Source organism: Mesoplodon mirus (genome assembly GCF_964341445.2).
Source record: "Mesoplodon mirus genome assembly, chromosome: 5".
NCBI lineage: Eukaryota > Metazoa > Chordata > Mammalia > Artiodactyla > Ziphiidae > Mesoplodon > Mesoplodon mirus.
In genome coordinates this window covers 60,431,845-60,444,017 of record NC_138980.1, presented here as the reverse complement: position 1 = coordinate 60,444,017, position 12,173 = coordinate 60,431,845, and the positions used below count along the sequence as shown (strand labels likewise).

The 12,173-nt window shown below is 39.6% G+C and overlaps 1 protein-coding gene across 1 annotated transcript in view; it reads right to left on the bottom strand.

Moving 5' to 3' along the window:
- PPP2R2B (protein phosphatase 2 regulatory subunit Bbeta) overlaps nt 1–11,968 on the bottom strand; it is a gene marked incomplete at both ends in the record, with an annotated part of 456,792 nt that extends 444,824 nt beyond the window's left edge. The window contains one exon of the mRNA XM_082622565.1: nt 11,919–11,968. Within this exon, the coding sequence (XP_082478691.1) occupies nt 11,919–11,968 (50 nt within the window). The remainder of the gene's footprint in view (nt 1–11,918) is intronic.
- Nucleotides 11,969–12,173: the final 205 nt, after the last annotated feature.

Genomic DNA, 12,173 nt, shown 5'->3' with positions numbered 1-12,173 from the left:
CTGTGCTCCGCAACGGGAGAGGCCACAACAGTGAGAGGCCCGCGTACAGCAAAAAAAAAAAAAAATTTCTAGGAATAAACCTACCTAAGGAGACAAAAGACCTGTATGCAGAAAATTATAAGACACTGATGAAAAAATTGAAGATGATACAAATAGATGGAGAGATATACCATGTTCTTGGATTGGAAGAATCAACATTGTGAAGATGACTCTACTACCCAAGGCAATCTACAGATTCAATGCAATCCCTATCAAACTACCACTAGCATTTTTCACAGAACTAGAACAAAAAATTTCACAATTTGTATGGAAACACAAAAGACCCCGAATAGGCAAAGCGATCTTAAGAAAGAAAAACGGAGCTGGAGGAATCAGGCTCCCTGACTTCAGACTATACTACAAAGTTACAGTAATCAAGACAGTATGGTACTGCCACAAAAACAGAAATATAGATCAATGGAACAGGATAGAAAGCCCAGAGATAAAACATGCACATATGGGCACCTTATCTTTGATAAAGTAGGCAAGAGCAAAAATGGAGAAAAGACAGCCTCTTCAATAAGTGGTGCTGGGAACACTGGAGAGGTACATGTAAAAGTATGAAATTAGAACACTCCCTAACACCATACACAAAAATAAACTCAAAATGGATTAAAGACCTAAATGTAAGGCCAGACACTATAAAACTCTTAGAGGAAAACATAAGCAGAACACTCTATGATATAAATCACAAGAAGATCCTTTTTGACCCACCTCCTAGAGAAATGGAAATAAAAACAAAGATAAACAAATTGGACCTAATGAAACTTAAAAGCTTTTGCAGAGCAAAGGAAACCATAAACAAGACCAAAACACAATCCTCAGAATGGGAGAAAATATTTGCAAATGAAGCAACTGACAAAGGATTAATCCCCAGAATTTACAAGCAGCTCATGCAGCTCAATATCAAAAAAAAAAAAAAAAACCAACCCAATCCCATAATGGGCAGAAGACCTAAATACACATTTCTCCAAAGAAGATATACAGATTGCCAACAAACACATGAAAGAATGCTCAACATCATTAATCATTAGAGAAATGCAAATCAAAACTACAATGAGATATCATCTCACACCAGTCAGAATGGCCATCATCAAAAAATCTACAAACAATAAATGCTGGAGAGGGTGTGGAGAAAAGGGAACCCTCTTGCACTGTTGGTGGGAATGTAAATTGATACAACCACTATGGAGAACAGTATGGAGGTTCCTTAAAAAACTAAAAATAGAACTACCATACGACACAGCAATCCCACTACTGGGCATATACCCTGAGAAAACCATAATTCAAAAAGAGTCATGTACCACAATGTTCATTGCAGCTCTATTTACAATAGCCAGGACATGGAAGCAACCTAAGTGTCCATCGACAGATGAATGGATAAAGAAGATGTGGCATATATATACAATGGAATATTACTCAGCCATAAAAAGAAACGAAATTGAGTTATTTGTAGTGAGGTGGATGGACCTAGAGACTGTCATACAGAGTGAAGTAAGTCAGAAAGAGAAAAACAAATACTGTATGCTAACACATATATATATGGAATCTAAGAAAAAACAAACAAAAAAAGGTCATGAAGAACCTAGGGGCAAGATGGGAATAAAGACACAGACCTACTAGAGAATGGACTTGAGAATATGGGGAGGGGGAAGGGTAAGCTGTGACAAAGTGAGAGAGTGGCATGGACATATATACACTACCAAACATAAAATAGATAGCTAGTGGGAAGCAGCTGCATAGCACAAGGAGATCAGCTTGGTGCTTTGTGACCACCTAGAGGGGTGGGATAGGGAGGGTGGGAGGGAGGGAGGCACAAGAGGGAGGAGATATGGGGACATATGTATATGTATAACTGATTCACTTTGTTATAAAGCAGAAACAAACACACCATTGTAAAGCAATTATACTCCAATAAAGATGTTACAAAAATAAAATAAAATAAAATAAAAATAAATAAATAAATAAACACCGAAGAAAAAGGCATAATGCTTCCTTGAAACCTTGGGCCCAAAACCAGGTGTCACTCTACAGGGTCCATGTGCTTAATTATTTATTCTTGGCTTTTAAATTACATTAACGAATAACATAGGCAATAAGTGGGATGATGCTCAGCCTGCTAAATCAGTAACATAAGAAGAAAACAAAAGGCTAGTTATCTTCTCATACATCCAGACAGCAGCTTCAAGGAAGTCAGCCAAGGGAAGCTTTGCATTTGTATTTACTGGAGCCAAATGTTCTACAAAGAACTAGCCAGTGAACCTCCATCCTTTGCCCAGTGGTAGCATTAGGATTGGTCTGCCTCTGCTTCCTGTAGTTGACACTGTTGTTGGACTACCTGGGATGGCAGCCCATTCCTTGCTGGAAAGCCCAGATTTTATTGTGGCATCCTCTACTCAGAGATGACCATCCTGTACCAAGCTTAGATGCAAGCCTGATCTGTGTAAAGCAGCTAGACTAACCCCACTTTCCTTGTCCATGTCGGTTTAAAAGTGGGTATATGACTCAGATTGAGGCCAAGGGGACAACATAAGAAATCATTAGGGACATCTGGAAGAAAAAAAATTGTCAAAAAAACCCCCACAACCACGTCTTTTCACTGGATATTGTGTCTCTCTGAGTGTGACACCCTGAATGGCTGCAGTTGTCTTGGGACAAAGCTGACATTCCAAGGATAGCATGGCAGGGAGATAAAGAGAATCTGAGTCCTCCATGCTGTACTTCAGCCAGGGAATTAGTCAGCTCTGGGGGGCTCCCTGCCTTAGGACTTATGTGAAACTAGGTAATGGCAGTAACTGCTTAACTGGGTTCTTTGCTTCTGACCCTGGCCCCTTACTGTTTATTATTGACCTGTTGTTAAAAAGAGCATTTTATGAGCACTGGCTCTCTACCTCATTCAGGCAGAAGTTCAGGTCTTTGTAATGGTCTCTAATGCCCCTGCTTGCATCTGCCTGTCATCGTCTCTCTTGTCTCCACCTCTCACAACTTCTCTCTTTGCTCACTCAACTTCAGCCCCACTAGCCTCATGTCTAGTCCTTGAACATATCAGATAAGCTCTTGCCTCAGGGCATTTGCACTGACCATTACCTCTATCTGGAACTCTCCTTCCCAGATATCCATATGACTTGATCTCCCACCTTCTTCATATCAATGTTAAAATGTTATCTTTTGCATGACATCTTGACCATCCTATTTAAAAGAGAACACCCACACCCCTAGACCTTCTGTTGCTTTACTTTCCTCAATTGCACTTATAACCTTATATGTTACGTTATATTCCACTTATTTATTTTATCTATTGTCTATCCCCTCCGCTACTGAATCTCCAATGCCTAGAATGCCTAGCACACAGTGGGTACTTAGCAGATATTTGCAGAACTAAGGAAGAGGTAATAACTCTTTTGCTGCTCCATATGTTAGATGAATTTTCCTGTTGCAACTAGAAGCATCTTGAGTAAAGGATTTCGCTTGGGCTGCCATGTGACCAATGCCCTGCATTTTCAAGACGGTCAACCATGTTTCAAATTCACAGTCAGTGCTTCTAGAACAGAGTGCTCCCCACCCCAAAGCCATCTTCAATCTATATTGTGTAGTGGAAGATGAGCAGAAGAAAAATCGCTGGTGTAGGATTCAAAGGTTTGCTTTCTGGTCTCTATGAGACCATGGGCAATTTAAAATTTATCTCTATTTGCCTTAATCTTTTCATCTCTGTGAGGAATAATCTATCTACTATCAGTAATATCTATACTATCTCTTTTATACCTGTAACATGAGATTATAAAACCTACTCTAGGGCTTCCCTGGTGGCGCAGTGGTGGAGAGTCCGCCTGCCGATGCAGGGGACACGGGTTCATGCCCCGGTCCGGGAGGATCCCTCATGCTGCAGAGCGGCTAGGCCCATGAGCCACGGCCGCTGAGCCTGCGCATCCGGAGCCTGTGCTCCGCAGCGGGAGAGGCCACAACAGTGAGAGGCTCGCGTACCGAAAAAAAAAAAAACCAAAAAACCTACTCTAGTTATCTCCCATGGGGGTTATAAAAAATAAATAACCCATATATATTAAAAGCTATGTTATATTTATGATGGATTGTTTTAAAATGAGTTAGTTTATTCTCCTGTAAACATTCATTATTTTTGTATTAATGGTAATCGTAATTTTTTTTGCTTTGTTGACATTTAGTATCTGCTGAAGGCTCTATTCATTCAGTAAGTCTTCACTGAGCCCATTCTTGGTGTCAGGCTATTTTCCAGGGGTGTGCTATCACACAAACTCTGATTTCAGACAGGTGTGTTACTGGGGTAGGTTGTTGAACTTTCTGAGCCTCAATTTCCTCCTCTATAAAATGAGGTTGCCTCATATTTTGCTGTGGCAAAAATTAAATGAGATAATATATTCAAAGTTATTATTACAGAATCTGGCCTGGTGAAGTCTGATTAAATAGAATTATCATTATTATTACTCTACCATGGCCAAGTACTGTGTAGTACTTTTCAAGATCTTATTAAGAAAGCTTCAGGGGGAGGGGAGGAAGGGATAGACTGGGAGTTCGGGATTAACAGGTGCAAACTATTATATATAGAATGGATAAACAACAAGGTTCTATTGTATAGCATGGGGAACTCTATTCAATATCCCGTGATAAACCAAAATGGAAAAGAATGTGAAAAAGAATATATATGTGTGTGTGTATATATATATATATATATATGAATCACTTTGCTGTATAGCAGAAATTAATACAACATTGTAAATCAACTATACTTCAATAAAATAAATTAAAAAAAAAAAGAAAGCCTCTCAAGACAGCCCAGGGAAGAAGAGTAATTTGCCTAAAGGAATAGTTAAACCCTAAATAAAACTTGGGTCTGTGTCTAAAGAGCCTAATTCCTATTCCTTCGTTTGGCCTCAGATTGGCTGCCAGTTACTGTAGAGACCCTTCCCTGTGCCCTCTGCCACCCCACTGTGGGTTGAGTTAGGTGGCTTACTGTTTTCCTAGCATTTTCCACACTCACCCTGGATTGCAATTGACAACCACTTGTTGATATCCCTCAGGAGAGTGTAAACTGCTCACAGGAGGGGAGCAATGGTGCCTTGTTCCCCCAGCCGGTGCCTGGCACAGAGTAGGTGCTCCATAAATATTTGCTGAGGAAACACATTTAAAGTGACTGGTATTAGGGCAGGGGTGAAATGAACAGCCGTGGAGCCTTTTCTCTTTCTTGGCTTGGAAATGTTTAATTACCTAATGCTTACAGAGGAACAGGATGTTTGAACTCAGTGCTGTGCAGAGTATCTGCTTCCCTTCCCCCACAGAGCCGTGCAAGCTTCCTGCAAGTCCACTTCTCACCAAGGCACCTTCAGAGCATGGCAAGCCCGCAGCTCTCTGGCATCAAGGCATCCTCAATCACAGCTGAGAAAAATGCTTTCATCTCGTGGCAACTTGTTCATAATCAGACCAATTTTGCTTCTAGCAGATTGGAGCCCAGTACAAAGTACAGTTGTATAGGAAATCCCTTTGTAGCTGGCTGGATGCAGAGAGGAGATTCCGGGCTTCCTTTTGATGCACAGAGGAGAGAGACTTTTTCTCCCTTCAGTGCCTAGGGCAGAGAACTGGGCTGCACAGTAACTTCGTATTTATTGGCATTCTGATTTCCTTTAAAAAGCACTCAAAATACGCTCAGATGTTCTATCTGCTATGCTCTCACGATAGCTCCCTGATGTCAGGAAAGAACAGATAGAATTTCTCAGTGTGTCTCTTGGATCAACCTATGTTAGAATTATTTGGGAGGCCTGTGAAATTTGCAAGCTCTTTGACACCATCCCAGACCTTCTGAATCAGAATCACTAAGGGTAGGACCTGGGAATATGCATTTTAAACCCTCCTCAGGTGATTCATAAGCACAATAAGGTTCGAAAAATCATTTGGTGACCTAAGGTCACTAACTGGGTAACCCAGCCTAGAATTAGAGATAACCTGACTTCAGGTTAGAACTTGATTAATAACCCTATGTTGGTGGCTTGAGATTGTTGATCCAGAAAGCTTCCGTCCAAAAACAAGAGTTCTTCTTCCCAAAAGGGGAGGTTTTATCATTGCCACAACTGCATCTTATATCTAGGAGTGGGAGGAACAAGGCAAGCAAGGCTCTATTTTATATATTTTAGGCTAAGATCTGTGAGGTGACAATCACCCTGCGCCATTTATGTTGCATAAACATCTAAGAAAGGTTATTTGTCCATCACTGGCTTCTTTCTAATACAAAATGAGAAGGTCACAGTCTTTACACTGCTTTGAGATAATCCAATCAGTATTTTCCTTTTTGGGTAACAGCAAAGAGTCATAATGACTAAAGGGAAGCTGAAAAATCATTCCTATGATCCCCACATTTCTCAGACATCAGTGCAGAGATCTGACATTCTTGCATATGTTCTAGGTCGAGGATTCCTGTTTGCCTGGAAGGTCCTTGAAATCATCAGTGTTTAGTTTAGGGTGTATCCGACGCATCTCACATCAGCAGCCAAACTGATATTTTTCTCTCATTAGGCAACTGAATCAATAGACTGCCTCATCCTTCTCACTACGTGAGCTGTCTTTTCAGAAGGAGAGGCAGGAAAGAAGGTTATGCCCATGTAGCAAAACAGAATAAATATCATGTTTATTTCCCATGAAAAAGGTGAAATGACCTATACTGACTGATATTAAAGAACTGCAGAATGGGGAACAAATACCCCAGAATTGTAGTGTCAGAAAGGAAATGGTTATATGCAATAGCTAAGAAAAAAAATCAGAAATCCCACCAGATTATTCTGACATCTTCTCACGCACAGACTCTTACACAAAATTTCAAGAAATTGTCTCATGTCCAGCATAGGCAATTTCCAGCATGTAAAGTGTTCCTAGGATGATGTAGTGTAAAACTGCATAAGATGAAATGATGTACTATATGAAATGTGCATGCTAGGCAAATCAAACACAAGAATTGCACATGGGGAATCAGAAACCTTGAATGTGCATCTTCCAAGAGCTAAAGTAAGTGAACAATGCTTAGATGACATCCTAACCAGCAGCAAGAGTGAAAGCTTCAGGACATGGACGAGTTGTTTGTTGACTGCATGTCGAATGGTCTGCATGACATATGTGATCCCATCCAGTTCAGTGGTTCCAAATACAATCTAGGTGTTGATGCCACCCTACTTTCTATCTCCATCTCGCATTCTCTCTCTGAAGAGCCACATTCATACATACAACTTCTTTCTTAGTATCTACCCCTGAGTATCTTACAACTTTTTCACACTTATGCTCAAAATGAAGCTCATGATATTTCTCCCTAATGGAGCTCAGGACATGCAACCTCAAAACATGATTCTTTGGTATATTGATTATTTTGAGCTGAAGGCACTTGAGAAACAGCAAACGTAGGAAGAGGCTTTCTCTGAATTCCCCTTATCTGCCTAAAGACAGATTCTCCAATAGGAACTCATGTTCATAAATCCCCTCCCTGGGAATCTTATCAACCAGGGAAGATTGATTTGTCACAGGTGGACTTATTATCACAGGAGAGAAGACTAGGGGACACCACATCCAGACAAACTTTGTCACAGTCTCTCATCTCTTCCATCTCTTCTTCTAAGGGACCATTCATCTTTCCTAAAAATAATTAATTCTCCTCTAAGAGGCCTACATCCTTTCCGCTTCCCTTGTTAAGGTGATATAAACTCTCAAATCTCACTACTTTTTTGGGTATTCACTTTTTTTCCTGGGTTGCCTCCATGCACAAAGTAAAAGTTTATGCATCTGTATACATTTTCTCCTGTTAATCTTTCTGTTGCCAGTTTATTTCATAGACCCGGCTACTGAATGTAGGAGGGGAGAGGGAATCCCCCCATATGCTTCTTTTCAGGTTTCCCAGTCTCAGTAACTCGCACCCACAAACCACCCAATTGCTCAAGGCCAAAACCCGGGAGCTGTCTTAATTCCCTACTTTACCTCTCCACTAAAATCCAGTTCCTGGGCCTCCCTGGTGGCGCAGTGGTTGAGAGTCCGCCTGCCGATGCAGGGGATACGGGTTCGTGCCCCGGTCTGGGAGGATCCCATATGCCGCGGAGCGGCTGGGCCCGTGAGCCATGGCCGCTGGGCCTGCGCATCCGGAGCCTGTGCTCCGCAACGGGAGAGGCCACAACAGTGAGAGGCCCGCGTACCACAAAAAGAAAAAAAAAAAAATAAAAAAAATAAAAAAAATAAAATCCAGTTCCTTACCTCCAGAATACATCCTGACTCTCGTACTTCCACATCATCTGCAACTTCTCCCCTCTAATAAAGCCATATTGCCTCTCATCAGAATTCTGATAAGAACTATTTCAACAGTTCCCTCAAATATATGAGATTTGGGTCTCTTTTGTATTCAAAGCACTTTAGTCTTTAGTCAAAGCACTTTGTCTTTAGCTCACCTTGCCCTGTATTATATTTATGATGCAATGCCTTATTCTTCTGTACCAATTCCTGTCTCCCCTTAAATGGTGCATTCCTTGAAAACTCTGACTATATTTATCTTTATAATCCTTTCACTTTCTGGGGCAGTGCCTTGGATCTAATAAGTGCTCACTAAATTTACTGTTGGACCTATAGTATCAATCATCTAATATCCTACTGAATAATATGGAATGTGAAAAAAATCTAGCCTACTAGTTGATACCAAAGATATACATTTAGGTAAATTAGCAGTAACAGTGGCATGCTGAGCCATATTGGAACCTGAAGCAAAAGGAAAAGTAAATCAGTAATACTGATCCTTTCTTTATTAAACATTTTGATATTTTGTTCATCATGGATTCTTCTCATTAATTTTGGTTTTTTTTAAATATTAAATTAAAATATTTATCTTTATTTTTGTCACTTCACCTAGTCTCAGCCCTGCCTTTATAAAACAATAATGTGATTTGAGCATCTAATAACAACCTAGATTTCATATTCACCTAGCCCTCACACCATCCTAATAGATACCTGTATTATTATCTCCATTTTTCAGACAAGCGAACGTAAGCACAGAGACATTAAGTGATTTGGCCAAGGTCACCGACTAGAGAGTGGTAGAAATGGAACAGAAAAGTCATTAGTAGAAATAAATAAAGTGGAAGGGAAATATTATATCACTTACATGTGGAATCTAAAAATAATTCAAGGAATCTATATACGAAAAAGGAACAGACTCACAGACACAGAAAAGAAACTATGATTACCAAAGGGGAAAGAGAGGAGAGAGGGAGTTTGGGACTAACAGATATAAACTATTATACATAAAATAGACAAGCAACAAGGATTTACTGTATAGCACAGGGAATTATATTCTCTATCTTGTAGTAACCTATAATGGAAAAATAATCAGAAAAAAGTATATATAACTGAATCACTTTCTGTACACCTGAAACTAACACAATATTCTAAGTCAATTATACTTCAATTTTAAAAAAGATACTTCATTAAGCAAAAAAAAGACAAAGTTGAATAATTTTTATTGACTTAACCCAACTTGGGTAGAGCAGGCCAATTTTCAAAAACCTGATTTTTAAGAACCTTGATTTTTATTAATTGAAAGCCATTCATTAATTCACTCAACAAATATTCAACTGCCATTGAGGTAGTATTAGTTGGACACGTTAGTGTCCAATCTGATTCTCCTCTTAAAAAATGATTTTCCCTTTTTTCACCACTTTAGAGTGATTTTTTCAGACAAAAGTTGGGAGTGATTGTCATTCTGACTATGTCTCAATTAATGGTTAGTTCAAGCAGGCTGCAGTACTTATTTATCATGAGCAGCAAACATTTAAACCCATCCTCTGTTCACCTGCCATGACGATCATAAGAGCATGTGTGAAAAATACAGATTCCTGTGCCTTATTTCAACCTACTAAGTGAGAATCTCTGTCTTCCCAACAATGTTTAAAGAGCTGGGCTTGGGGTCCTATAGACTGGGTTGAAACCCAGCTCACCCATTGATTAGCTATGGAGCTCTTGGCAAAGAACTTAGTCTTTATTTATTTGTTTAGCTTCAATATCTTCATAAGTTAAGTGGGAATAAAAACACCTACCACTCAAGATTTTGGTGAGGGTTAAATTAGAATGAAGATCTAATTATAATGGCATTTATAATAACAGCTTACAAATACTGAGTACTCACAAAGTGTAAAGCACTGTGCAAATGCTGTACCCACATTATCTTATTAATTTATTTTAAGCACTTATTAGAGTAATCATTACATAGTAAGTCCTCAACTGATAAGAGCTATGGCTTGAGTAGACACTCAGAACCCTTACAGTAGGTGGGGAGTCAGTCACAAAGACAAGATTTAAGTCCAGAGTCTGAGAATAATGGATAACCTAGAAGAAGTCATCTAGCCTGGTGGTCCCCAAAGCCAGTCCACCACATCAAGATCATCTGGGTGAGCTCATTAAAATACACTGCATCACCCTGGTCCTCAAACCTCTAACTCAGTACCACCTGGAGGATCTGGAAGTCACTACTATTTAAAAAGTGCAAGTGATTTTGAATCAAAGCCAAGATTTAAAACAACTGATTAACTTGAGCTTCAGTTTTCTTAAAATTCATGAGGTTAGGGAATAAGTCATTTTTTCTCCCTTCCCTTTTTTTCTAATGCCTAGGTCAGTGCTGCCATATAGAAGACACTCACAAATATTTTTGATTAGATGAACATAAATGGGTCTAGTAAATCCTGCTCTGTCTACTTTATAGGGGCTTTATGAGAATTGTTTGTAAAGCTTCATTTGATCGTGCATCTGAACAATAGAAGATGTTATACAAAACTATAACTCTATAGATTTAGTCATTATGTTAGTGTGCTTTTTCTCACTCTTTAAGCATAAATCACTTGGTTTTGAGATATCCACCATTAATTATATCGAGCTTCTAAAAATGAATTATAGCAAGATTGCAGATCAAATAATTTTTACTTAAAGAATTTTTTATTCAGAATTAAAATGCTATAGAATGGCCCCAAAGTTCACATGCATTTATGCATGTTAGTTTCCATATTCAAGTTCAACTCTGTCAACTATTCACATCCTCATTCATTAATATTAACTTTAGACCTGTCTTATACCACATCTGGTATCTATACCTACCACCAATTTAGTACAGTCTGTTTCAGGCAACCCTTACTACATTCTGCCACAACAGCTGAACCTTGATTTAAAACACCCAGAAGTGCTATTCTAGTTCCTTCCAGTTGCCTATCACTAAGCTATTTTCAAATGAAGACAGCCTTTGGGAGAGTCTTGAAGGTCTCCAAGCTCAGGCTTATGGAAAATAAAGAGAATTAAACGCAATTTCTTCAGGAGGAGGAAAAGGATTGCATTTCCCAGGTAAAGGACCCGGAATAGGAAACTCTCTTGAGAGTCAGAAAGGAAATTATATGCTGATATTGGGACTCAATGTACCCACAGTTTATATTCAAGTCAGACTTGAATTCTTCATTTTCCCCGTGTGTTTCATGTATAGTGGCAAGTCATCTTCAACACAGAATGGAAGGACGAGGTGAACGTCTGACCATCTTGAAATGTTTGCTTTCAGAATTCTACAGAGCTAACAGACCATCCTGAAACAAGACTTGCATAGTTTAGCCCCTCTCACTGCCAACCTATTTCACTGAAAGTTCATTTCAGTGCTGCCTCACTGGTGGGAATAAAATAAGCTTCAACAGAAAAAGAAAAAAAAAGGTAGAGAAAGATGATTAAATCCATTACTAGCTCAGAACGCTATTCTGGGATGTGTGGGGACTTACATTCATGGACACAAAGATGAACATTTCAAATCTGGAACCAGCACAAACCCCAAGGAGGCAAGAAAAAGGGGAGCAGGAGCTTTCTCCTACCTTCGGTGGTTCCAGTCTCCATAGTGCCTTTCACTTGGCTGAAGCACCATAGTGTGTCCCGGGTAAACGCCCCAATTCCTGCAAGGTACACAGGGAGACACTTTGGGTTAGGTAAGGGCTCCCAGTTGTCCTTAAAAGGCCAATAAGGAAAGAAACAGAGAGTGTAATCTAGGCACTTCTAAAAGGAGACTTGCACACCAGGTATCATCTTGGGGAGAGGAGACCCTAGTGGGTCCTGGGAGGATGCCCGGTCTG